The sequence below is a fragment of the Chelmon rostratus genome, chromosome 17, assembly GCF_017976325.1.
Source record: "Chelmon rostratus isolate fCheRos1 chromosome 17, fCheRos1.pri, whole genome shotgun sequence".
Lineage (NCBI taxonomy): Eukaryota > Metazoa > Chordata > Actinopteri > Chaetodontiformes > Chaetodontidae > Chelmon > Chelmon rostratus.
The window spans coordinates 8,874,110-8,899,291 of NC_055674.1; the positions used below are offsets into that span (position 1 = coordinate 8,874,110).

Below are 25,182 nucleotides of genomic sequence, written 5' to 3' on the forward strand. Positions count from 1 at the left end.
ATACTTACTCACATAAAGAGGCACATGCACACAGTAATCACATTCATCTGAGCTTTACCCAGCTCAATACAAGCTGCAAGCTAATAATACATAAACATCCAATCATGCTGTGTAGGTATATCATGCCACTTTCTGTACATACCAAAAAATGAACAGCTAATAAAAGTAAATTAGCAAGGCTGAAGAATATTACTCATGCGTGCAACGAGTGGAGGTGTCATGGGAATATCTGAATATATGAAGTTGCAGGGGCCTCACACAATAAAATGTACATGCCCCCAACCCATCTACCCCTCCTACACACATATTAAAGCCCCTTCCATAGCAGCCAACTCTCCTCCTCATTTCCAAAACCACAGCTCCCCTTTACAGAGCACGGTTAGCCTGGGCACAGCAACCTGATCCCGCTGAGAAAGTCTTTTAAGAGGAAGCAAATAAAACAACCCAATCAGAAACACCTCTCCTCCATAGAGCCCGGACATGAAAGATCTGAAAGGTTTCTGCTAACCCACGAGCCCCGCCTGAGGGCCCATCGGAGTCTGAATATAAAGGCATGGCGAGGCTGCATCACACTCAGCCACGTCAAAGCCCTGCACAGTGTAATGCACAGCAGCTCTTGTTCACATAACGCTGCGGCACATGTTGTGCAATATCAGAGAGCAACTTGGACAGCTCTATTAATCTGTTTTCCAGCTCAACCTCCTGAGAGGGATCTCTGTCAGAAAACAAACCTCTCTGTTTGAAGCATGGCCTCCAGTTCAACTTGTTCAACTTCTGCCTTTCTCTGTACGTTTCACTCTCCCACTTTCCCTCTCACTCCACTTTTCTCCCCATGTCATCTCCCCCTGCCTCTCTCCGCTCTTCGCTCTCCTTCGCCATCGTCTTCCCCTCCGTGTTTCTTTACTTTGCTCTCTTCATTTCTTTCCCCGCTGCGATTCGTTGCTGGCACAAGTCTCAGTATTTGGCTCGGCGAACCCAGGGCAAGCGTGTCTTGTTACAACAGTCCAGGCCTTCTGATAAAGCCCTGCATTGTGAAGGATAATCCCTCCGAAACAATCAGGATTTTCATACTGTGCCCTGTGTTATTTCTGTAGCTTCACACGTAAATATACACTCATACAGTACAACTCAACTCACACACGCCACCGTTTGTTCTGACACACAAACAAGTACACGTACAAGCACTGGCATGCGCTGCACATTAAGTGGACTCATGAGAAAGTATGCAAGAAATTCACATCAAATTACCCATTTGGTTAATTTTGTTTATGAGCTGCTCTCTCTGTGCATTCTGCTTTCTGTCCTTCACAGCAGAATCCAAGTCTGCCTCACCTACAGCTGCTCGACTTTTAGGGGATGGGGATTTTTAGATGGGGGAGTTGCTGCAGCCCTTTGAAATGTCAGCTCAGTCCGAATGTCTATCACTGCCACGTTGTGTCAAGGCAGTCCCCTCTGTGGCCGTGTTACACTTGGCTGAGCCCTATTGTTAAATAAACAAAGCCTTGTGTTTGGTAGTGCTGCGGATCAGTGAAGCAATCAGGCACTCACCTGAAAAATTGGAGCAAGGAGAACAGAGCAGGAGAGGAGCGCACTGCAAGAAATGTACATTTTTTACGCGCTTAAAACCATCATTAAAATTTGTGCAATATTGTGCCAGCAGGCCATTTTCACAGCAGACATTTTGACATGTTAGCATGGAATGCACATTACATTAAAAAAGGCTGCGTGACGTTTAGGTGCTCCAGTTCCAGGGACCTCCTACAACACTGGGACACTCAATTTAAGTGGAGACATCATTAAGGTTACTTTCTCCATCTGTGGTAGCATGGACAGTCCAGTCTGTGATGGAAGGCTGACCACTCAATTGATTACTAGAACCACGTTAATGGTATTTAAGTGGTATTAAATACAGGTATTTAAGTTGTTCATACACGCTACTTTTTCCATTTCTGAGACAAGGATAGTGACAAGTAGATCTTTTTTTCTTCTTCTTCTCTTTTTTTGCAGTGTGCGAGCTCCAGCCGAAGACAGCTGTTCATTGTCTAGACAGGTAGATACCTCTGTGGTTCCAGGTCTGGGACTATCTTCCTGTCACTGCCATCATTCCTCTTCTTCAAACAGGAGGTTTCCCTCCACAGACTTTTTCACTGCCGCCGTCATCTGTCACCACGGCCAAGGGGAAGGAGAAACATAATTACAAGACAGAGGCAGCCATAACTCACCCCCCCCCCCGGTAGCACTGGTAGCCAGCAGCCGTGACATTGTTCAACAATTACACCAAATGACTGTAAACAATGCATTGTAAAAGCTGTTGTAGTCCACCTGTTGGAATACGGCCAGGAGAAAGATTATTTATTCTAAGAGGTACCAAGAGAAAATAGGAAAAGAGCAGCATGGGCAAAAGATTTAATAATGAGTTATTACTACTTATTAGAGATTATATCTGCTACTTACTGCACTGACTGCCCTCTATCTACCAATTACACAAGCTCTCCTTGGCAAGGCATTGTAGTGGATCAGCATTACACACACAAATTACTCAAGTTCACCTCATTCATAACTAGGAATTACAGGAATATTGTCAGGTCTCTGCTGAGTGCATGCTTATTAACCTAACGGAGCTAAGCTATCATCACATTTACATGCACAAAAGCGAAGATGGATGAATGAATACACACACACACACACACACACACACACACACACACACAGCAGTAAGAGAAAGGCCTGCACTGTATTTAACCGCTTCCTCGGCTCCAACGAGCACATTTCATTGGCTCTCTGATGTACTGCAGAGTTGTAAGCGTGACCTCGGCACCTCAGGTTTTTTAATTCTCTGTGTTATTCCAGCTGGTTCCCGGAGAGGCCTGTAATTAGGAGCACTGCTGCACTGATAGCACCATCCCCACTGTCACAGACACACTCATCTGCATCATGGTCTGGCACACACACCACAGTACTGTACTATAAACTCTCACATGCTCTCTCTGACACATTTATACACTTTTACATGTGGAAAATTTGCTATCATTTTGGCAAAACAAGGTGAATCTTAAGTCTTCCTTAAAGCAAGACTATGTGACTCTTGCAGAACATTGGCCACTAGTGGCCATTACACAGTAATGGCTCATTAAACTTCCTTGTACTGTCTATTTTATGTTTGTGATGAACAAAAGTTAGTGTAACAGTACCACAAGAAGGACAGAGTCATGAAGTCAGTCAACAAAAACTTAGTTATGTCAGCTCAGCAATATCCAAATAAAGATCTAAGTTTGCTAACATTAGCTACTGATAATCAGTGGTGGAGGAAGTATTCAGATCCTGTAACACTACACTGTAGGTAAGGTAAAGTCCTGCACTGAAAATGTTACCTAAGTGAAAGTGTATAATCAGGAAAATGTGCAATGTGTAAAAGCAAAAGTAAAAGTAAAATGTTGCCTGTGACTGTTATGCTGTTATATATCACTAGATAATAATTACTCATGCATTCATGTAGAAGCAGGATTTTGCTGTTGTAGTTGAGGTGGAGGCATTTCTTAACTATTTGTACAGGATTACAACCAAATGTGATTGATTATTTTCTTGATTAACCAATTGATTGACAGGTTTGTACAAATTCTGACAACAGTGAGAAACGCTGTCACAGTTAGTTAGGGCTGAAAGTGACGCTTTCACAGTGCTTGTATATACCGTCGGCTAGTGTGAGTTAAAAAAAACATCCTGTTTTATAGGATCATCATTTGTTTTGTATGCAAAAAATCTTAATTTGTAAATTTACCCAAAAGCTGTCAAACTATAGTGACGCAAAACGTTTTTCTCTTCTACGAGATTTCAGCCTGAGAATTGAAACTAACTACCCATTCTATCATAATACCTTCTTTTCAGTTAGACGCTCTCTATAGTTCTGCATCATTTGCTTTCCGTCTCACTCTCACACACTCTTCCTCTCTCTTTTTCTCACACGCAGGATATTCCACTCCCTCGCACACAGTAATACTGTATTTCACATACATGCACGTAATCGTTTCTCACATAAACTCTTTCCGTCTTACATACACCACCGTACTGTCCACGCATACCATTATGTTAATTCATACAGCACTATGCTCTCTCACACAAACACTGTCATTCTTGCTGCGTATGCAGTCCCACTCACACACACAATAATCCCCTTTTAAACACAACAGTATTTCTCATCCAGAACAGTGCTCTCACATTTATTACAACAGAGTGTGAAACAGAATGAGGGTTTAATAGTGTGTGTGTGTGTGTATGTGTGTACGGGGGATATAGTAATGTATATGTGAGATTATAATGGTATGTGTAACGGAAAGTGTGATTTATGGCCTAAACGACCTCTTAAATGCACACACAGATGTGTATGCAGGTATGTGCATGCTCACACACATCTTAATGCATAAACACGCAGTGCAGCGGGCAAAAAACACACATTAATCACACACACAGATGCTCACAAACAGCACATGCATACAAAATGTTTTATACACACACAACAGCTGCTGTTTGTGCTGAGGTCAGTTGTATCCCTCTAACTTTACGTGGTTTACTTGACTAATAGACTGTAGTTTACTTAAGTGATCAGTGGGCTGTTTTCATGATTCCACCTGCTTGTGTTAACATGGGATGTGTGTCATGTCACTAGTACTTTACCACTAGATGTGAGCGTGTGTGTGTATTGCAGGAGGGTTGGCCTGTTTACTCTGGAACCCAGGATCGTCCTCCCACCTCCAAACTGCAGTCGTCACTGACACCTCACACGTCCTGGCCATTGTTTTTATTCCCATGATCTTGTTTTTGCATTCCAGCCTGCCATCAGCAGCCTGCAAGTTATGGAACAAACACACACACACACACAGAAACACATGCACGCACAATAGACATCTCTCATGCTCCAGACCGCACAGTATAAACAAAGTGGTTTGGTATCTCTATTGACAACTTGTCTTGTCTACGTGCTGGCAGCTTGTTTTATTGAGGAATGTTTTGTCAAAATCTAACTTGCTTGTTGAGCCTCTGAGTCAAATCTTTAACGGTCGCTTTTAATGTGTTTACTTCTGACTTGGGGACGCAGAGAGAGATGAAGGGCCGAAAACCCCTCTTCCTGGACAAAGGAGAGAAGCTGCAGGTAGCTAAGGCCGCCCAACCCTACACATTCACTTTGCCACTCGAATAAACATACCGCACATCATGGCGCCAGGTCTTATCAGGTAACCTTTTCCATTGTATTGTACTTTTGTAACACCTCCTCACCCCCGCAAAGACGGCAATATGACCTCTAAGATGGTAAATACTGGCTCATGGGTATGTTTCCTGCTCACTTTGCTGTATGTCATCACCAACTATAGGAGGCTACTGAAAAAACATCTTAAGCAAGAGGCATGGTTGCTTTTCAAACCTAACATATATATATATATAATTGAATTGTTGAATCATTTGTCTCTCAAGGAAATGTTCAGCCCTGAGCAGTCATAAAACATTCGATTGTTCTTGTAAAAAGCTGACAGGAAATTACATTTGTAGAAAACAGTGTGCATCCTGTTTCTATAAACTGATGCTACTCTAAATCTTGTAACAGAGACGTTTCTGAGAATCACTCTTCCAGGGAGGTACGACATCAAACTCTCTAACATGTTCACACACTGACTGACTGAACTTATTAGCAATTCATATGAGCTTCAAAGCATTCTGTGCAGCCTCGGCTGACGACACAGCCTGCGCGGTGCAGCACAGGACAGTGCCTTGATTTGCTATGTGATGCTATCCTCATCAGATAGCACAATGACACTGTCCTCATCAGATAGCATGCATACTATCTTTTGCGTACATATGTGCCGGACTGATAAATAAGGCGTGCTTTTGCTGTTGTGTATGTGAGGAGATGCACAAACGCCACACGAACAAACAACAAGGTTTTTACATTTGGCAGTGACTGAGGCCCTGCTGTCCACCTGGAGTTCCCGTCAGTTCTTCGCAGACCAGTTTTAGGGTTGATGTCTTTGCTTATTCAATGAGCCAACATGGCTTGGCACATCCTAATCCCTGGAGAGCAGAGGGAGAAGAAAGGGGATGCAAGGAGATTTATCTAACCAGGAACATGCTAACTAATGCCTTTCACAGACTCATATCAAGACACAATGTGCCCACTTGCAGCCCTAATGACTGCAGCTAGTGCATTCACTGACTTTCATTACTATGGGAGATTTAGAAATATGCATAGCAGTGAGGCTGGGGGAGCAAGCATGAACTTGAGCATACTAAAGAGCCCATTAATCCTTTTTAATTCTATTAAGAATTGGACTACAGTTGGATGAGAGGCCAGCAGAGTTCCAGAGACCACGTCTGTAATGCCTTGGAGACCCACTGCTACTTAACAAAAAATAATTTCCTAGGAAATTTCTTTCCTCTTTGCAGCTGAATCAATTCACAGCCTTAAGCAGCTTTTACTTAGTAGTAAACAACTATAGGCTGAATTTTGTGAGCAGTGTGGGAAGAGGTGTGTTTTACATCTCCATCAAAAAAGGCTTTTTCATTACTTCGAACAGAGACTGAGTTTCGTACGTGGAATTTGCCTAAGCTGCACATGCCTCCATGATGTTATCAGTGTCAGACAAAAAACATGTATGACACAAGTGTCCTTTCCTCAGACATGAAGAGATATGCAGGTGAGCTACGTGCCTTCCGCAGCACGCTTATCAGTGTGTTGATTCGGATCAGCGCCCCCCAGCATCCGCCCTGCTATTTTTGTACCTGTCCAATTTATTGATAATCTTATTGAGGAATTCCCCAAAGTTAAGCACAAGGGAGAGGGAGAAAGTGGGTTTAGCTTCCTTTCACGGTGAAGCGTGTGGACAGTAATGGCTTTCACCTGTTGTGATAAGAGTTCAAATACCCCCCGCTCTAAATGACAACAGTGCCGGGCTACTGTTCCTACTGTGTGCACAGTCACAGCAGTGTAAATAGTGAGGCCCTTCTGCCTGGACCTCAGTAATCTGAACATACAGAATGTGCCTCTGCTTGTCGACCCCCATTCGCTTCCATTAGGGCCAAAGGGTTAGCGAGTAGGACGCCAGCCACAGTGTAAACGAGATGTCATGTTTGACAGGGTGTGTAAGCTCAGCTCAGTGGAGCCGCCAACCTCTCGCTCAGCTCAGTCACACACACCTAAACATGAGACAATAACAAGGAGCGAGGCAGGCAGAGATAGACAAGAACCTGTCACACAAGCACAGGCATATACGTAGCTCAGGAATGAAATGTGTCTCCTTAGTTACAGTATTATGAAACAGAACAGGCCTGAAAACCACGATCGCATTCCTTCCCACCCTGACACCCCACGCCCATCACCCTCACTCTCCCATATCTACCGCCCTATCTGTTCTGCCAACTGCTCCATTACTCCTTCCCTTCATTATTGGACCACTTTCTGAGCTCGTCTGTCCCCCTTACATCAGCGTTATGCGTAAACCCATTACTGAGGCTCGTTCTCTTGCTCCTATTCGCCCTCTTCGTCTGATCTGGGCTGCTTTTTATTCTCCTCCCTCAGCCTGGAAGTGCATCGCCGAGAGAGAGAGAGAGAGAGAGAGAGAGAGAGAGAGAGAGAGAGAGAGAGAGAAAGAAATGAAACAAAAAGCCTCAGATGCCCCAACCTGTATCTGGCTAAGCATCTCCATGGTAGCATGACCCCCTGAAACAGCTCATCATGCTCCACTGCACTCAAAAAGGACCGAGAGCGGGGAAGGGGCAAAGCGAGGACGGGTGTGAAGGGGAGACAGAGAGACAGAGAGAGAGAGCTGTAATGAAGAAAACTAGAAGAGCACTGGAGTGGAAGCTTCCAAACACAAGAGGTTAAATCACTTATCATTTCAGTGTTTACCTTTTGTTTCAGGCCAGGTTTCTCTAACTCCTTACAGAGTCTGGTATCCTGTTTCTAAAACAACTGGCTTGCAAATGGCTAAATGGCTTATTTTACCAACACTGCTTGTGAGGGGCCAGAGACAACTGAGATGGCATAAATATTATGACACTGCGATTAAGTATGTATCGAGTATATTTGTGTCTGGGAGCCATGAGAGGGACTGTGGTGCATTACTTTTCTGTTTGCAGACAGTAAAAATAATGGAGGACAGAGGAGGTTAAAAACATTCCACATTCATTTTATTGGTTTGGTTTTTTGAGTACAGTGGTTATTTCTGCCTTACTGGCGTTCACAGACAAAACAAACAAATAACAATAACTGGGAAGACAAAAAATATAGCTTTCTGATAATATCTGTGGCTCAGTCTAGTAGTTACAACAGATACAACAGTAACTCTCCGTACCTGATCGACACAAACGTAAATACAAACACTTAATATACACGTAAAAACTGTCCAAAACTGGAACTAATACTTTTGAAATCTGTGTGGTTTATAAAATGAAATAGCTATTTACATTCAATTTGAATAATTATCATTTCAAGAAAAAACATAGTGTATGAGTCTGACATTAACAAAAATAAACACTGATTATTCAAACTTGTGATAAAATATATAATATTGATTATAATTAGAAAGTTCCATTATGTACGTTCAAGTGCTATTAATAAAGATGCACAGGAGGGCCGCTGGGGCCGCAGCCACGTCGGCTCTCCTGTCAGAGTGGCATAAATCAAGGTGCAGCTCAGAGAGTCCGGGGGCAAAAGTCAAAGGTTACAAAATTCAGTCAAACCTCCACCTCTGAGACACAGTCAAAGTGGTTAGTACAGAAAAGCGGTAGTGATGGGAAAGGGTCAGATTTCTCTCCATCACTACCTTGGTTACACAAATAGAAAGATAACATTGTATTACAGCATGAATACTGTTTTTTCTTCTCTCTGCTTACGTACAAGTTATTGTTTAGTCATAGTAATGTAGGGCAGTCTGAGCAGCGGCACATGAGGCCGCTGAAGGTAAAGACGGTTAGAAGTCGTAGCCAGTGCTTGTTCCTTATCACTGGCAGCTCTGTCGCTTGGTACAGAGCTGTCTTTACATCTGAGGTCTGATGGTCTCAGTTCACAGCTGCTGGGCGCTGTTTTCCAAGTGGAGCGGAGGATCAAAACCAAAGACGAGGCCCCACTCACCCAAGACCAAAGAGTGAGCAGTTCTGCTTTGAAAGCTGACTAAATGCACTGACCAAAAGTCTCCATCACAGAAGAAAACGAGTTCAAACTGGAAACTATCAACATTAGCAGCTTCTAAAAATCCTCTTGAAAAATATACATTTTTATTTTTTTTCATATATAAAAAAATATTACTATGCAGTTCTTTTCACTGGACGGGTCTGACTTACAGTCAAATGTGCTTCTTGTATTTCACATGTGTGAGAGTGTGAGCATGAGCATTAGATTACTCTGTGAGTGTGTGTGTATCAGTATGCCCGAAAGAGCAAGCATGTGTTAGATTGTACTCTTTAATCACACCCTTCTCTCAGACTGATTCCCTTTCTTAAAGACTTAAGTTTCTCTCCTCCCTCTACTCCTCTCCTGTGCTATCTGACATTCTCCCTGTCTTTCTGCAGTCCATCATCTCTTATCTTCTGACTCCTGGAACGACTGCATGTGTCTGCTAACAGACAGTTTGCTGGCTGGACAGTGGACTCTCCAGGGACATGCTAGTGGGAGACAGGTCTGGACGGGCGCAGGGCTTAAACATGGAGGAGATGTAGAAAGCCTGCAGGCACAGGGACAAAACATGTCAGGAAATATACACAGACCACACATGCTGTCAATCATCCACAGCTTATAAACACCATGAGAGATCAGAGCGGGGAAAATGAGGGAGAGAGCCTATTGTTTAAACTAGCAGACGACAGAGAGCAGAGAGAAACAAATCCTGTTAAAGACAGAGATAACAGTTTTTTTAAGACTATTTAGACAACAGTGATTTTCGACATACCACCCAGTATGCAGTGAGCCCTCCTTGGATGAACCCTGTGAGGACGTCAGAGGGGTGGTGACGGTAGTCGGAAATGCGGGTCAGGCCAGTGTAGATGGCGATCATCACTAAGAGGAACTGTATTAGTGGACGCAACAGCCGAGCTCCTCGCCACGACAACCGCGCCTGCAGGTAGAACTGCAAGAAAGAATGAAAATATGATCATATTGTTACTGACTTTATAATGACAACAGACAAATACAGTATATGCATCAGCTTCTATAAACACAGGTGGGGCCCTTTCAGTGAAACATCCACTCAGTCTGCTACCCAGAGGGGAAAGAGACACTTGGCACGAGTCCATTAACACTGTCTTAAACCCCATTTCCTTCTTTTGTTCATCCTCATCTCCTGCCCCAGCGCCGCTGTGCAGAATGGATGTTTTTGTCTGTAAAAACGGGGTCACGGGGCGAGCGTGATGCAGCTTTAAGAGGAGGCTGGAGGTCTGTCTGGACCCGTCAAACACTGGGGAGCACGTGGCCTACATTCCTGCGGTGAGGCCGACCCTCACCGGGTCCTTCTCTCCCCTCTCCTATCCCAACTGAGAGCAGGTGTCACTGTTCCTTAAACACTAGCAGCTGGCCACAGTCCGGGTGGCATGTTGCTACAGGTTGTTTTTTCTACAGTCTGCTAGCAATGAACTTGCATGCGAGTCTGTGTGTTCGTGCCTGCGGTGTGTGTGTGTGTGTGTGTGAAGAAACAAAGGAGAGAACAGGGGAAACAAACACGAGGGCCTTCTCAGACCACTTCTTCCCTTCAGTACGTTACCCTTTTATTCCTCTTATTCAATCTCCCCCTACTCATCCTCGCTTCCTTAGGCTCAGAGCGGAGCTGCTTTTCATTTGGACTTCTTTTCTCCTCTATTTGAGCATCCTCATTCCATCTCATTAATTTTTAATTAGCTGTACACAAAAAAAAAAACATTTAAGTCACATAAACCTTTACTTCAAGGGTTAATGACGGGGAACACATGAGGAATATGGACATTCTTTGTTGAAGAATGTGCTTTTGTCTCCCTCTAACTGTCGTTTCTCACTCACAACGCTCCCATGACTACTGGGCAGTGCAGTGTGAGAGAAAGGAAGAGAGAGATGAAGGGCTGGGGGAGGCTGGTGGTGGTGGTGGTGGTGGGTGGGGGGGCATGAGAGCGGTGTCTATTGCTGAAAGAAGCCTGTCGATCTCTCAGCAGGCATATTCAGCCCTCCACTCCCCCCCTCTAAATGAGACCCACAACAAGGCCTCCTCTGTCTGTGTAGTCTCTTCATCTATTCATGTTCTCCGTGGAAAACATTCTCCCTCATTCTCCGACTCCCCCTCTCTCCACCCCCTCCTCACTCTCTCTCTGTCTCACCAACTCTTTCAGCTTGAAGCAGGATGCCTTTGGAGAATTGCTGCTCTCAAAGGTCTCCTCCCTAACGATCAGGCAGTGTGAATATATTTAACAGCACATGTCTTGGTGTGTGTTTGCGCATGTTTAATTAGCTGATCTAGTTAATAGCTGCACAGAGTGTTCTTGGCCTCTTGGGATTGGTGTTGTCTCTAATAACTGAAATGAAAGCGAGAGCTGTAATATTTCCCCAACATTGTAAACACGGCACCAAATGCAGTAATTACACAACACAAGCTCAGGTGATTGTGAAGGTCACGTTCTGTATGTGTGTGTGTGAGTGTGTGTGTGTGTGTGTGTGTGTGTGTGTGTGTGTGTGCTTTAAAGTAGATGCGACTTACTGCCAGATACAGCATGGTGTACATTGCGAAGGAAGCATGGCCGGAAAAAAAAGACTTCCTGAAAGAGAACATCAATAACAGATGCAGAGTGTTACCGATGAATTGCATGAGTCAAGCTATCGTATACCCCACCTTTAGCAAGGTACAAGGTAAATCATTGCTGAGCAAAAACAACTTGTGTGCACACACCACACACCTTGCTTCCTCCACCATCTTCTGATTAGGCTGCCTGCAGGTGACCTGGGACACGTAGCTGCCCGGCGTGCAGTTGATGGACGCGTAGGTGATGTTGCAGACAGACAGGAAGTTGGGTCGCAGGCGTCCCACACTTAGCTTGGCCATATTGGTGAGAGACTGACCCACACAGCAACCAAACAGGAAGCTCCCCAACTCTTTGTACAGGCACGACACATAGAGGTTTCGAACAAAAGCCCGCGAGTGTACGCCTCGGAAACGCACCCGGTAGCACTCACCCAGGGCAATCTGAGAGGGGAAAAAGACGTGAGAAACTGCCCAAAAACTGGAACATGCTCTACTACACCGTATTAAAGTGATGGCAACTTTAACTCACTGGGCAAATACAAAACAGCAATCATTGTCTTACCGTTAGGCCAGTGATGGCTATACCGCCAGCAATGAGCAGGCTGTCAGGTATGGCTTCGCTCTCCACGTAGGGATAGGTGATGCTGGAGTCTCCACAAAAGAAGCCTCGCCTGTACGGAGTCACAGCCTTCAGCTCACACGCAAAGAATGGGATGGAGGCTGATGAGATGTGGGAGAGAAAGGGAGGGGAGGCGGACAAAAAAAATGGCTTGATGAATGTCTGTGAGCATGTGGTCTGCGCGAGAACGATAACAGAAAGAGCGAGATGCAGAGATACTCGTGTCTCACAGGAGCGAGAGGGGAGCAGCTTAAAGAGTGTCAGTCATCTGGTGGCACGATTTCCAGATTCCCGCTGGATGAAGCATTCCACACATAGCTGCATCCACCAGAGGATCAGCGAGAAGGAGAGATGACAGACGGACAGACAGGGGAGATGGGCATGACATTGGAGAATTAAGATGAGGATGGAGGAGGAAAATATTTCAGGGAATGCTGCACAAAATGTTTCATTGTGCCAAAAGCGGACAACAAACCCACCAGAGGAAGAGCCAGGTATTGTTTAACAATGACACTTTTTCCGGTGAAAAGCAATCCATCCGATCTTACATTAACAATTGTCCTACATACAGTATGTGCTCACTGTTTCCTGGTTGGTCACTAAGTATAAAAGCTCTGTATCAGGTAAAAGGCGGTCAAGGTCTGGCATGCTTAAGCAAACACACCTCACAGCCCGATGGTGAAAGTTCACTTTGTAGTAGTTGTGCAACATTTTAATGACGGCTAAAAAGAGAGATGGTGTGTTAGAGTCCCCAGAAACAAGAGCGGAGCCACACAGCTTTTACTTTGTCTTGTACTTCAAACTCATATCCAATAGGCCTGTAAAAGCCTGCCCGGCCCACTCCGTTTCTTTGTCCCTTATCCCATGTCCCCTCGTCACCCCATGGAATGCAGCGAGAACATGGGACTAATCATTAACCTCTGTGCCTCTTCCTGTCATCCCTGGCCTGCTGGTTGGTTGGAACGCGCCCAGGCCAAAACACTGCTCCTGCCAGGGAATCTCTCAGACTACGTGACTGAGTAGTCCACAGGATACACACTCAAAATCAGGCCAAAAGGAACAAGGCATAAATACACACTCAAACCCACAAACAATGGACGGCAAACATGGCTTTAAGCTTGATAAATTAACAATTACTAACTGACAAAGGGCGGGTCATGAATGCCTGACTTACTATAGGTAACTATGTGCACTCTGAGATTTGTCCACACTGGCATTGTTTCAATCTTAGCCATTGTTCTGTGCTTGCTATCACAACAATACAGTCCACCAATAAAACACTCATATCGCTCATTCAACCTCAGTGAACTGATAAACAAGGATAACAAGGTAAATAATCTATAAATTAGAGGCTATCAGCACAGAGGACACATGAAAAGGCAACTCTCAACAGCAGCGTGACTATAGCTGAGACACAGAACGTTTTACTGCAGTCAAACGTGCGTGTTAATGACCTCTGCAGTCAAAGTCATGGTGCCCTAACAGAAAGACAAAACACAGATAAAAGCCAGCCCACTTCCAGATATTTTAGCAGGGGCCTTGGTAAGAAAGTGAGGAAGGGAAACACGTTGCAGGCAGATAGCAGAGGCTGAGACACCAAAGAAGAGAGAGAGAGATAGGAAACACCTCTCATCTGACCCCGATCTCTCACTCATCTCAATCAGTCACCACGTCGACAGGCATCTCCTCACACATGCCGACATAAATTCAGCTCCGACACGCACTGATGTACCTCGTGTAATGCGCACATCCACATACAGGTCACATGCAGGTGCTATCTGTTTTTTTTAGACAAAGGAATTCATCAATGGATCTATTCATCAGCTACTTTTAAGTTCGGGCGTCGTCTGGTCAGAATTCCTGCCTTCATAACAAATGGCAGTTGAATGTTGTCAAGAAAATGTTAGCGTACTGGGTCCATCATGCAATGCAATTCAGTGAAATAACCTTGCTATTAATGCTGGAGTCAAATCTTATATTGAATTTTATAATGATGAATTTCAGTCACCATAATTTCATTACATTACATGTGTTTAGATTACATGTCTTTCTGCTTGCTTGAAGTAATTCTGATTTGTTTATTTTAGCTAAAATGGTTGGAGTATTAGACTAGGCTAGTATTAGCCCTTTTTTTAATTTAAAAGGAGGAATATCAGAGTTTCCTGGTTCATTTCTGCCACCTGCATAGTGACCTACACACACGCCTCTTAATCTCCAAAGTGTAATCCCGTTATCTGTGTGTGTCATACCTTGGTGGAGACCTGCAGAGATATGGCCTAGTTCGTTTCTGCTTCAAATTGAGTGGGTGTGTGGGTTTTCTTTCATTTGGTTATAATACTACTACTTAAATACGTTCACAGCTACAGTCAACAGCTGCTGCGTACTGGCTCGACAAGAGTCCTGGTATTCATGTATATGTGTGTGTGCATGTGTTTGTACCATGTGTGTAAATCAGACATTATGTAATACTTAATAATGACATATTAACTATTGAAGAATTAAATTTACAGCCTGTGCAATCACTTGTAGTTTTCATGATGAGAAGGCAACACATTGTCCTCTATGCCCAAATGTGGATAAGGCAGTGAAGGGCCAACAGCACCTTAAGTAATTTTCACACAGGCTCTGACATGCTGCACTTTCTCCTGAAATGTGCTTTTATTATCATATTTTGCAGTGTGCTCAAATGTTGCAACATACAGTAGAGCATTTGACACGTATTTTGCCATAAATGAACACTTTTGCTTCAGTTTTGTGACAAATAGAGACATTTTACTGCTTTCTATACCATCCTTTAACATACTTTGTGCCCTCATCACATGCCACAATATGGTCAGTCCTCTCTCAGCAATCAATGTTTTTAATCAATATTTTACATTAAGGACACTCTGCGGTTACAGTAGGAAGATGGACCTCTTAAGGGATCATTTTCAACTCATATGGGGGAATAATGGGAACCATGAAGTGCTAAGCCAGATAGCAACATATTTTATGACCTCAGGCTGCCAGTACTTATGGCTCGTGTTGTTTTCTCATTTTTGCATGAAGTCCATGGACAGACATGGAACTAATGGCCATGAAGCAAAGATCAGTCCACAGTGGCAAAGCTGTTTGCTTCCCAATAAATCTACCACATTGACCCCAATCTGAGCTGTGTCACAAATTCTCAATAATAAACAAAAAACAAAGTATTAGTTCTAGAAACCGCATGCAAAGTTACTCCTGGTATCCTGAAAAAACCCAAACAAATTACACACTCCTTTGTCACAGTCAACCTCTATGCTTTACAACTACATTAAAACAGTTTTCACAACAGGACACAAAAACACTCCAGAGACCCTCACATCGTCTGTCAGGCAGCTGTGAGCAGACCTCTGCACCTGGCCAAGACATGCTCAAAAAGAGAGGCAGGCCAGGAAAGCCTGCAAGGGGACCGAGAAGGAGGCGGAGGAGTGGGTCGGCTCACACAACCAGGCCAAAATGTGCTGCTCGCTGGGCCTGACACTCAAAGCAGGAATGCTTTCAAATACTCAAAAGGGATAGAAAGAAAGAGGGGTGGGTGGGAGAAGAGAAGGAGGGACGGAGGGAGGGAGGAGAAGAGGAGGAATGAGAGCAGAGGGGATATGTGCCTCACTCTGAGAAACTCTTCTGGTTCTAATTTACACATCTATGACTGCAGCCCAGAATGAGCTCACTGTGAGAGGAGAACAACAACAACTAAATGCGAGAAATTAAGAAAAAAACCTATGGAGAAAGTGATTAAAGGCAGAGCGCAAAGAAAGAGGGCAAATGGTAGTTATTGATCGACATGCTTTACGGCCATACTGCTAAACATAAGCTGATCGATACAACATCAAACTAAAAACTGGGATAAAATGCATAGCCAGGAGGCTAGAAAATTGACAAATGGGGGTGAGGGCAGTAATGCTGGGGTGAGAGAAAACTGGAGGGATGGAGCCAAGAGAGATGCGGCAAGGGTTTCTCTGCAAAGAACAGCAGACGGAGGCGATTAGTGGTGGTTCTGGAATGTGAGGGTCAGAGATCTGGGCTCTGCTGGGACCCGCTCTGTAAACACGACCCCACCTCAACCAGCAGAATACCCCCAACACACATACAGACTCAACACACTCACATACACATAAAAACCGCACTGGGATGCAAACAAACCAAAGCCGCAGCCATACAGACCAACATATAACCAAACAAACCAGCAAAAAAACCCACCAGCACCTGGAAGAAAAACTAACCAACGAAATAAACCACAGTCGAGCCAAACAATCCTGCATGCATTTAGGCAAACAGCCTGTCGCAGAGCTAAATGAACTCCTGTGGATGCTGCTGTGGAACAAACAGCCTGCATATCCTCATAGATTAGCATGATACTCTGCCTAAAGCTATATCTAAGCCACAGTAATGGCCATCTGCCTCCTCACACACAATAATGTTTGACTGTACGGGTCTCGTTCTACATTTGCCCTTTGATAGAACTGGAGGACAAACAATTAGTGACCTGTCAACACAGGTCCATCTGGCCTGCAGTTTAGTACTGGGCTGAGCCTGGCCTGCAGCCCAGTGTGCTACCGCACCCTTCAGGGGTGGTCCACCCTCGCTGGGCCCCTCACCAGCTTGCATGTGCCAGTGTTTCCCAAGTAAATTTTAAGCTGCTTGTTTACCTTCAAGTCAACCTTGAAAAAAAAATAAGATAGTAAACTGAACAGAAAAGTGTTGTAATTTGAATCTTTGCAAGCATGATAATCCCTGGTAACAACATTACTAGAAGCAGTGTGACGGCCTGCCTAACACACTCATAAAAGGCAGTCTGCAGTTGGGCTGGGTGGGTTTGTTTAATTATTTGTGCAATAATGACTTTAACTGCACAAAGCTGTCTCCATAAGCTGGCCTTGGTCTGTTCTTTCATCTAATCACTATTCAGCTTGAGTGAGGTACTTTAAGGACAAAGCCAAGCCTTTTATGTTTCACCTGATATAAAAAAAAGTCTTTGTTTGAAGAGGCGGACCAGGAAGAGAGTGTGTTCACCATCACACAAAAGTACACAAAGACACACACACAGACAGACAGACACACACACACACAGACTGCAGGGCAGGTAACACTTAAACATGAGGTGAAGTCATTTGCACCAAGGCTGTGATTATGATTGGCAACCATAAACCCAATTAAAGTGCTGTGCGTGTATGTCAGTGTGTGAGAGTCCTGGAAGGTGGTTCTTCCTGTTCATCCTTGGTGGCCCAATCCAGGTAGTGGAAAGGTGGGATAAGGGCGAGTGGTGGCCCCCTGCCCTGATACACACCCATTTCTTTTTCCACTATTGGCAGGATTATTCTGAGAGACCGTTCTGTTTTGTCTGCCCCGATGGCAGCACAAAGACAGTAATCAGTGAAGAACAAAAGGCTGACGAGCTACAACAGCCCTGGATCTTTGTTAACCATCTGCCCCCCCCCGCCTCTTCTTGCCTTTCAACATCCAGGTAAAAAAAGTGATTGACTCAGGCTCACAAGTGTGTCCCATAGTGTGTCCTATTTTTTAGACATTTGCAAAAACAGAACCTAAAAAAAGGCCCAGAGAGAAAAAAGCGAGACAGCTGAGACTACCTTGCCAGTCGAAAATGCTAAATATTTACTGAAGCTTTTGATGACAACATCAGCAAACTCACATGGAACAAAAGAAAGTGTGTGTAATCTGAAACAGAATATTTCTTGTGAGCAAGTTCCTGCTTTACCTTCCACCGGCGCACCAGGGGAGCTCTTGCTTGCACCCTCCACTGTTACTGTTACCGCTGGCCAGTGGAGACATGCTTCCCACAGCTGCTTCTGTTCTCTCCACACATCACTGACCTGCTTCCTGGAGCCCGGCTCTGGAGTTCAGGGCATGAGTGGTGAGGTCTGAAGTGGGCTGTCTGTCTGCCTGTCTGATTCAGCGGGAACATAAAGGACCCGCCACTCTGGTATGTACCTTGGAAACATTAAAGGAGTGCTCTGGTGGTTTTTGCGGTGCGAAGGTAAGGGTGTGCGCAGTGAGGTGAGGGCTTGCAGTCTGCAATGTGAGAACGACACAGGGTTGCGGTTGAGGAGGTATTTGACACGTTGCAGCCTAATTGTGGCAGCACTGTATGTGCAGTGTAGACACAGTCGAGGGCTGCAGGGCTGTTTTGTCAGAGTGTTTTGGTTTGCAGGGGAACACGCAGCTGGAACAACTTCAGAGCGGAGCTTGAGAGGATGAAGGGGGGGAGGCTCCAGCAGGTGAGATGCGACACAATGATAAAATGGTACTGATGATGGGTAACCATGCCATGGCGCCAAGGGGGGCTGTCTAAGTCTCCTTATGGGGGTCAGACAGAAGAGTACGAGTCATTAGTTCTGACAGGCGCAAAGGCGGGGCTACAGGCTGTATTCGGATTCAGGTAGATACTTTGATGGTAAGCCTCTCCAAACCCATTCTAGCTAATGAGCGCTGAGGTTTAGAGAACTACACACATCTTTATTCACTCATTACAGCTAATACCTTTGGACCACCCTGGGCACTTACGGAACCGCCATCGAGGAGAAGATTGCAGCTGCCTCATTAAAGGCACATTTGAAGCTGTTTGCTGTCTGAACAGTTCCTCTCCTTCTCAGTACTACTTCCACACTAGGACATGAACAGACAGCTGTGGATAAGATCCCTCAGGCGCCCCTGGGTCTGACCTCTGACCCCTACTGTAGAGCCTAAACCCCTTCTCTCTTTCCGCGGCCCACTCAGCTCTCCCACCCCAGGGCTGTTCACTCATTCGGGCTCTCACTTGCCCCTCAGCCTTCAGGCAACTGAGACATCTCTAAGATCTGAGCTGGCTCTGCTGTGCTAATGGGCGGAGGAAGACGTACTGAAAGGAAAATACATGTGTCCATGGAGACTCAGGACGAGTGCAACTAATGGATTCCTGAACCTCTGCAGTGTTGTCAAATGGGAGGGAGATGCATTAATACACTAACGAGGGAGAGTAGGCAAAATCACTTCTTCCAATAGCTAATGATTTGTCTGAGCCATTTTTAATGGCTCTCCATCTGTCAGCCGCAGTGACGCCAGTGTGTTCCATAACTTCGGAGTGTGTTTGATCAGAGCCTGAAACACGCAGCAAAACACAACCGGCAAATTTGTCAACAAACAGCACGCACATGGCAGCTGTAGTAGGGTGTCCGCATTAACAGCCGCGATGACACATACACAAAAACACCCACACCCACACTCTTACTCCTAAGAACGCACACACACATAAATACACACACACACAGAGGAGACAATTTAATATTCCTGGCCCCGTACACACAAACATGCTGTGACGTGTAGGCCTCTCGCTGTCTCACTCACTTGGCAGCTTTCTCTGCCAAAAGAACACAACCAGGAATCCTCTATGATGAACCCGCCAACCGCCCTAAACACACAAGCAAACATAAAACACACACACACGCTCGCACACACCTCGCTACATCGCTGGAACACCTTCATTCCCAAAATAGAGTTTGTCCGAAGAAAAGAGAAGAGAAAAAGGGGTCAAAAGCAGAGATAAGCTGGAAAGAGGGAGCCCTTTCAGAATTCAGATCCTTTAGGTAGATACCGGTCCTCTCGTCCTGGCATGCTGCTTCACGTCTAGAACAAAAACACACACTCACACACAACGGTGATCAACTGATTCCAGCTCTCTCTTCCTTTAGTACACAAAAACTAGTTCTGTTTTTACTACTGAAAGAAATTGTTTTCTAGATTGAAGTACACAAATCTATGCAATTTATCTAGAATGTGAATTTTTTTTTTTGTATTGTTCAAACCCAGACAGGCATCTGGTGCATATCCAGTCTGGAACTATTGCCCAATTAACCTCTACAAGAAGGTCATGCCTGGTGGCACTCACAATGTCCCTCTAAGCTATATAAGCTAATAGCAGGCTTTCAAGTGTTGCTTCCAATCATTTCTCAATTACTCTTTAAGAGGGTCAATAACTGTCTTTATTGGGGTGATGATAGAGTAAGGACCACCTGTGCACAGGGGAAACAGCAGTGCAGGCTGGGAGGCCTGTCCCTGCACGCTCAGCAGATATGACAAACACCCGACACCTCCTGACCTCTGGGTGGCTGGACACCAGATCGTAGATGGAGCCACGGGGCGCAGATTCCGTCCGCTTTCTCCCAGTCAAAAACCCCTACCAGACCCACCAGGAATGCACGCGCACACTTAGACACACAAGCAAACACTTGCAATCTGCAGCTTACATGGAACTTACTGACACTGAGCTGAACCAGAACAATCTATCTCTGTGAAGCATCCCTCATGTGCATGTTAGAACAGCCCCATTAGCACTGCCTTATGAGTGGAGCACAACAATGTTAGACAAGCCTGGTGTTGAGTAAGAGTCTGATCAGGTAACAAGAGTCATGTTAATGTCCTCAGTATCCATGCATTCCCCTGACGGATTAAAGTTCATTCATAATACCACACCACACTTACTTATGTCGCCTCTTCTAATGTGAAGTAAATGCTAAAATACATGGAGAGGCTGAGAAAAACCTCAGGTCATTGTGGAATCCCTCTTCAGCTGATAACATAATTAGGATGGGATGCTTCAGGGTAAAATTCCATAGTTACAGTGGTGAATGAGCCCCTTTACAGGACGAACAACGCCCGAGGGTCAACCGTCTGAGGGAATCTGATGATGGCATTTTTAAGGGAAAATTGGGTTAGTCAGAGATAAGAGGGTTTAGCAAAAAGAAGGGCCCGATTCATTTTCACTAAGTGATGGCATTCACTCGCGAATACCCGCAGATGAGTCAAGGCCAGGCCTCTGCTGATAACTGACTTGATGGTTAATGGGGAAAAGACAGGCAGGATGCAGTCAGACAGACAGGAATCTGGAAGTAATCTAATGAGCTCTATCAGCAGCATGAATGGGTGTAACAATACATGACAGTGTACTGTATCATTCAATGTTATGCTCTCATTTCAGCCAACATTGTACGGATCAATTCACCACATGTGTGGCTAAACAGGTGGTTTTGGTTGTTAAAACTGTAAAGCACAGACTTGTGTTTATTTTTTGCTGCAGAGAAACTACACCTAATTGGTCAAGAAAAACACATTTGTCCAACTTTACAACTTTGCTTAATGTTTGAAAATCATAAATTGAGATCAGCCTATCAAATCGAACCAGGACTATTGCAAATGCTACATCCGCAGCAAGACGCCGAATCTGTTTTACTTACTACAAAAAAATATTTCAGTCACAAGACTAACTGACTCTAAATCCTCTCTGCTGTGTCTAGCTTGAGGCTCAGTGACTCAGTCTCAGTGTTGTAATCTACTCAGAGGGGGATAAGAGGGGTCAGGGCACGCAATTTTGTGAGAAAGCAAGTGGCGTGTTCAGTGTGTGTCTTAGGAGGAGAACTGAGAGAGACACCATTTCCTCCCTTGTGCTGACTGATGCTCGGTCACTAGCCACTTCCTAAGCGCAAAACAAAGCTGCTGAGTAGTGTGCAGAGTGAACAGCTAATAGCATACCTGCAGGGGTTAAGAATAACACGGCAATGAAACTAACTGCCTCACGCTGTCGTTTTGTCTGCCGGGTCATTTCCGATGCTGTAACTGCCAACGAGGCTGAGACCTGTCATTCTGCCTAGACGGGTTCTGCCTCTCTCGTGTTTGCCGCTGGTCCGAATGATCATTCACTCACGCAGCGCAGATGCTCCCATCCCAATCATAGTCATGTGAGATGACGACATGAAACTTGTGAGACTATATTTTGTCTCACTCTTCACTAAATATCCCAGAGTCTGGTGCAGCAGGTGCCAAAGTGGAACATGGCTTTCAGATGACTTCACGCAAATCCCCACTAGATTGAACACAGGTGGAGAGCAATTAAGTAGTTTTAGTCAAGTTCTGTAAGAGTCCAGTACAATTCTAAGGTACTGGGGTTTCCAAAACACCTGTTTAGAACATTCCACAGGTAAACAGGTTCAGTGATATCAGATGATAGTATCAACATTGGGTATGAAAGGGACATCCTCGAGAACCTCAGTTGTACATAAGAAAGGACGGGGCGAGAGTCTCCACTTTTTGAAGACATGCATAAAGAATATTACTGCATGGGCTTGGGAACATTTCAGAAAACCTTTATCTGTAAACACACTTCATGTCCAAATGATTGCATTATGTTTTTATTTACTTTTGTCTCAAAGGGTGTCCCAATTTTTCTGTAATCTGGAGCCGGATTCGGATCATAAAGAAGACTTTTTCTGCCAATGAAATGTTCAATCTTACAATTACCGTAATATATGAACTGTGAGAGGACAAAGAGAATGTGTAATTTTGATCATATTAAGTCTAAATTTATAATATCAAGGTAATCCTCCCTAACATAATGAGACTTATGCTGCTCCATATTGAATCAAAACACAATTTGACCAAATCTAATCCCATAGAGGTCTCTGATATTATACATGTGTGAATGTGATGGGTTGCACTAATTGTGATTAATGTGACAATTTTCATTATCGATTCATAAAGTAAAAATACACAACATTTGTAATCTTGCGTTTCCTCTGCTGTAACTTTAAAACATTTTGACTTGCAGAATGAGCAAAAACTCATCATATTGTGACAGTAAGTAGTCTTAGTAGTTTCAACCTTTTAAAACTGTACAAAAGCGAGTGATTGACGGATTACTCCATGATAAAAACAGTCGTTCCTTGTTCACTGTCAAATGGAATCCATTAGTAATCTCTGTGTAATTCTGGAGAAAGTCCTTTTGACCACTCCTTTATTCTGTCAGAGGCCCCTGAGTTGTTGCCCACGTGCTGTTACTGATGTTTCTAATTCTCCTTGTGAAAACTCCTGGTTGATGTTATTGAATTATAAACCCGCACCAACCTCCCAACTGAGCGCTGGTAATTATCTGGCTGACACTGCGTAACCCTGCAGTGAGAGCGGCTAAAGCGCTCAGTGAACGGAGGTAATTTTCGGCACGAGAACACAAGCACGGGGCATGTTTTCATCCCCAATTCCCACGTTCTTCTCCCGGGAACTTTGGGGGGTTACCATGGGAACAGATGAATTCCCGGGACAACTCTGCTCCTGCCAGCTGAGCCCCCGCCGCCCTCCCTCCTGCCCCCACGTGCACCGAGGGGAACGGGCTGAAACTTTTCTGCCTGTTTGAACAGTTTCCATTTGACTTCTGGAAAAATGCTTTTGCAGCTTCGTTAACTTTAACAAATCCCCCTGCGATGTGTTTTTTCCCCAAGCGAAATCATTTCACCTCCTTGTAACCTCTAAAAAGTTTAAAGCTGGTGTTGACACGCGCGTTCAACAGATGCGTGTGGATCCTTTAAAAACAGAAAAAATCATTGTAAATTCAAAGCTTTCAATTGGTGTGTTTTAAATTGGAAATTTGATTGCGGTTGTTCAGCTGCAGTAAATAACACACAATAACTGTTCAAACCATTAAAACAAAAATAGGCCTTTTCTTACCGACACAAAGACATATTACATCCAAACCGACAAGCATCTTCCTCTTGGTGCAAAACGAGCTTTCCTCAGGTTGAGCGAGGAAATGCTTCCCGGCGCCGTTCTCCTTCCCTTCCCCTGCGCCTCCGCTGTCAGCTAACCGCAGCTGGAGCTCCGCGTCCCGGGGCAGCGTGCTGCTGTGGGTACCGGCGGAATTGAACTTTTGCATGTCTTTACCTAAACAGGTTAATGGCAACTTGTTTAAAAAGGGAGTTGCAGTGCGTCTGTTTAGTCGTAGCTTCCCGGCGAATGATGGAAAAATTCCCAAACTTTTCAGTCCATCCGTCGTCTCTGCGACTAATCCATGTCAAAGTTTGACAGCGGCGGACCCCGGTCAACCAACCGCGCGTGGAGGTAGGATAACGTTACGCGCTTGTCATCAAAACGTAGAAGAAAGATGGACGCTAATTGGAAAAGGGAGGAAACACAAACAGTCACCTTCAAGTCAGTTAGAACCTTTCAGCAAACTTGGGAGCGTGCTGCACTCCGCTCTCAAAACCTCCCGAGCCGAAGAGCGGTCACATTTACGTAAAGGCACCATCAACGAAAAACAGAAACAGTCGTTCAAACTTTCAAAATAAAGCTCCTTCTCGATGACTGCAAGTCTCACTCTCGGTCGAGTAACCGCGATACATTAATTTTGGTTGTGAAAAATCGTGTAACTTCCGGTGTTGTTCAGTCCGACTTGACGCAGATGCAGCTGCTGGAAACCTCCGCGGTAAAAAAAAAACAAAAAAACAAACAAAATCAATGTATAACGACGAGGCTGGACATCAAAACATGTTCGATCCACATGTCCTGGCAGCTGCACACTGACTGGTCCTCGTCACTGTGATGTCTCCTGTCCCATTAAACTGTCCCACCCACGTGAGGACACGTCCCACATACAGCCCCTACCCTTCCCCAGAATAATAACGCAGATCCACAGAGACTTTGTTTACGTTTGCACAAACTCTGAAGGAAAAAAAACACAACAACAAAACTCTTCTCGTGGCTGCTTTACTAACAAAGTAATAACTCATAAAGCCTTCTCAGTTGTGAGTTCATTCTGTCTTAGCTGGACAGAAAAAGTAATCAATTCTACTTTAGATAATATAATTATATTTATTGCACCATCTGTGCCCTCAGACATGCAGGACTGCCTGGCAGTTTGATTTTTCCACACTATTGACTACTGCTGTTTGACTGTCTGCCAATAGAAAAACATACAGGCAGACAAAACCCAATATATACCCGTGATGCAGTTAGTTCTCTCAGGAAGCTCATGAGAAGTTT

At 44.6% G+C, this 25,182-nt stretch overlaps 1 protein-coding gene across 1 annotated transcript; it reads right to left on the minus strand.

The window, feature by feature from the left end:
* Window positions 1-8,158: 8,158 nt before the first annotated feature.
* ppap2d (phosphatidic acid phosphatase type 2D) lies at window positions 8,159-24,616 on the minus strand. The gene is made up of 6 exons (XM_041956706.1): window positions 23,872-24,616; window positions 12,304-12,461; window positions 11,896-12,182; window positions 11,700-11,757; window positions 9,933-10,109; window positions 8,159-9,707 (listed from the first exon to the last, which is right to left on the minus strand). Exons 1-6 carry the CDS (start codon window positions 24,074-24,076, stop codon window positions 9,603-9,605), a joined length of 990 nt encoding a protein of 329 aa, XP_041812640.1. The 5' UTR covers window positions 24,077-24,616; the 3' UTR covers window positions 8,159-9,602.
* Window positions 24,617-25,182: the final 566 nt, after the last annotated feature.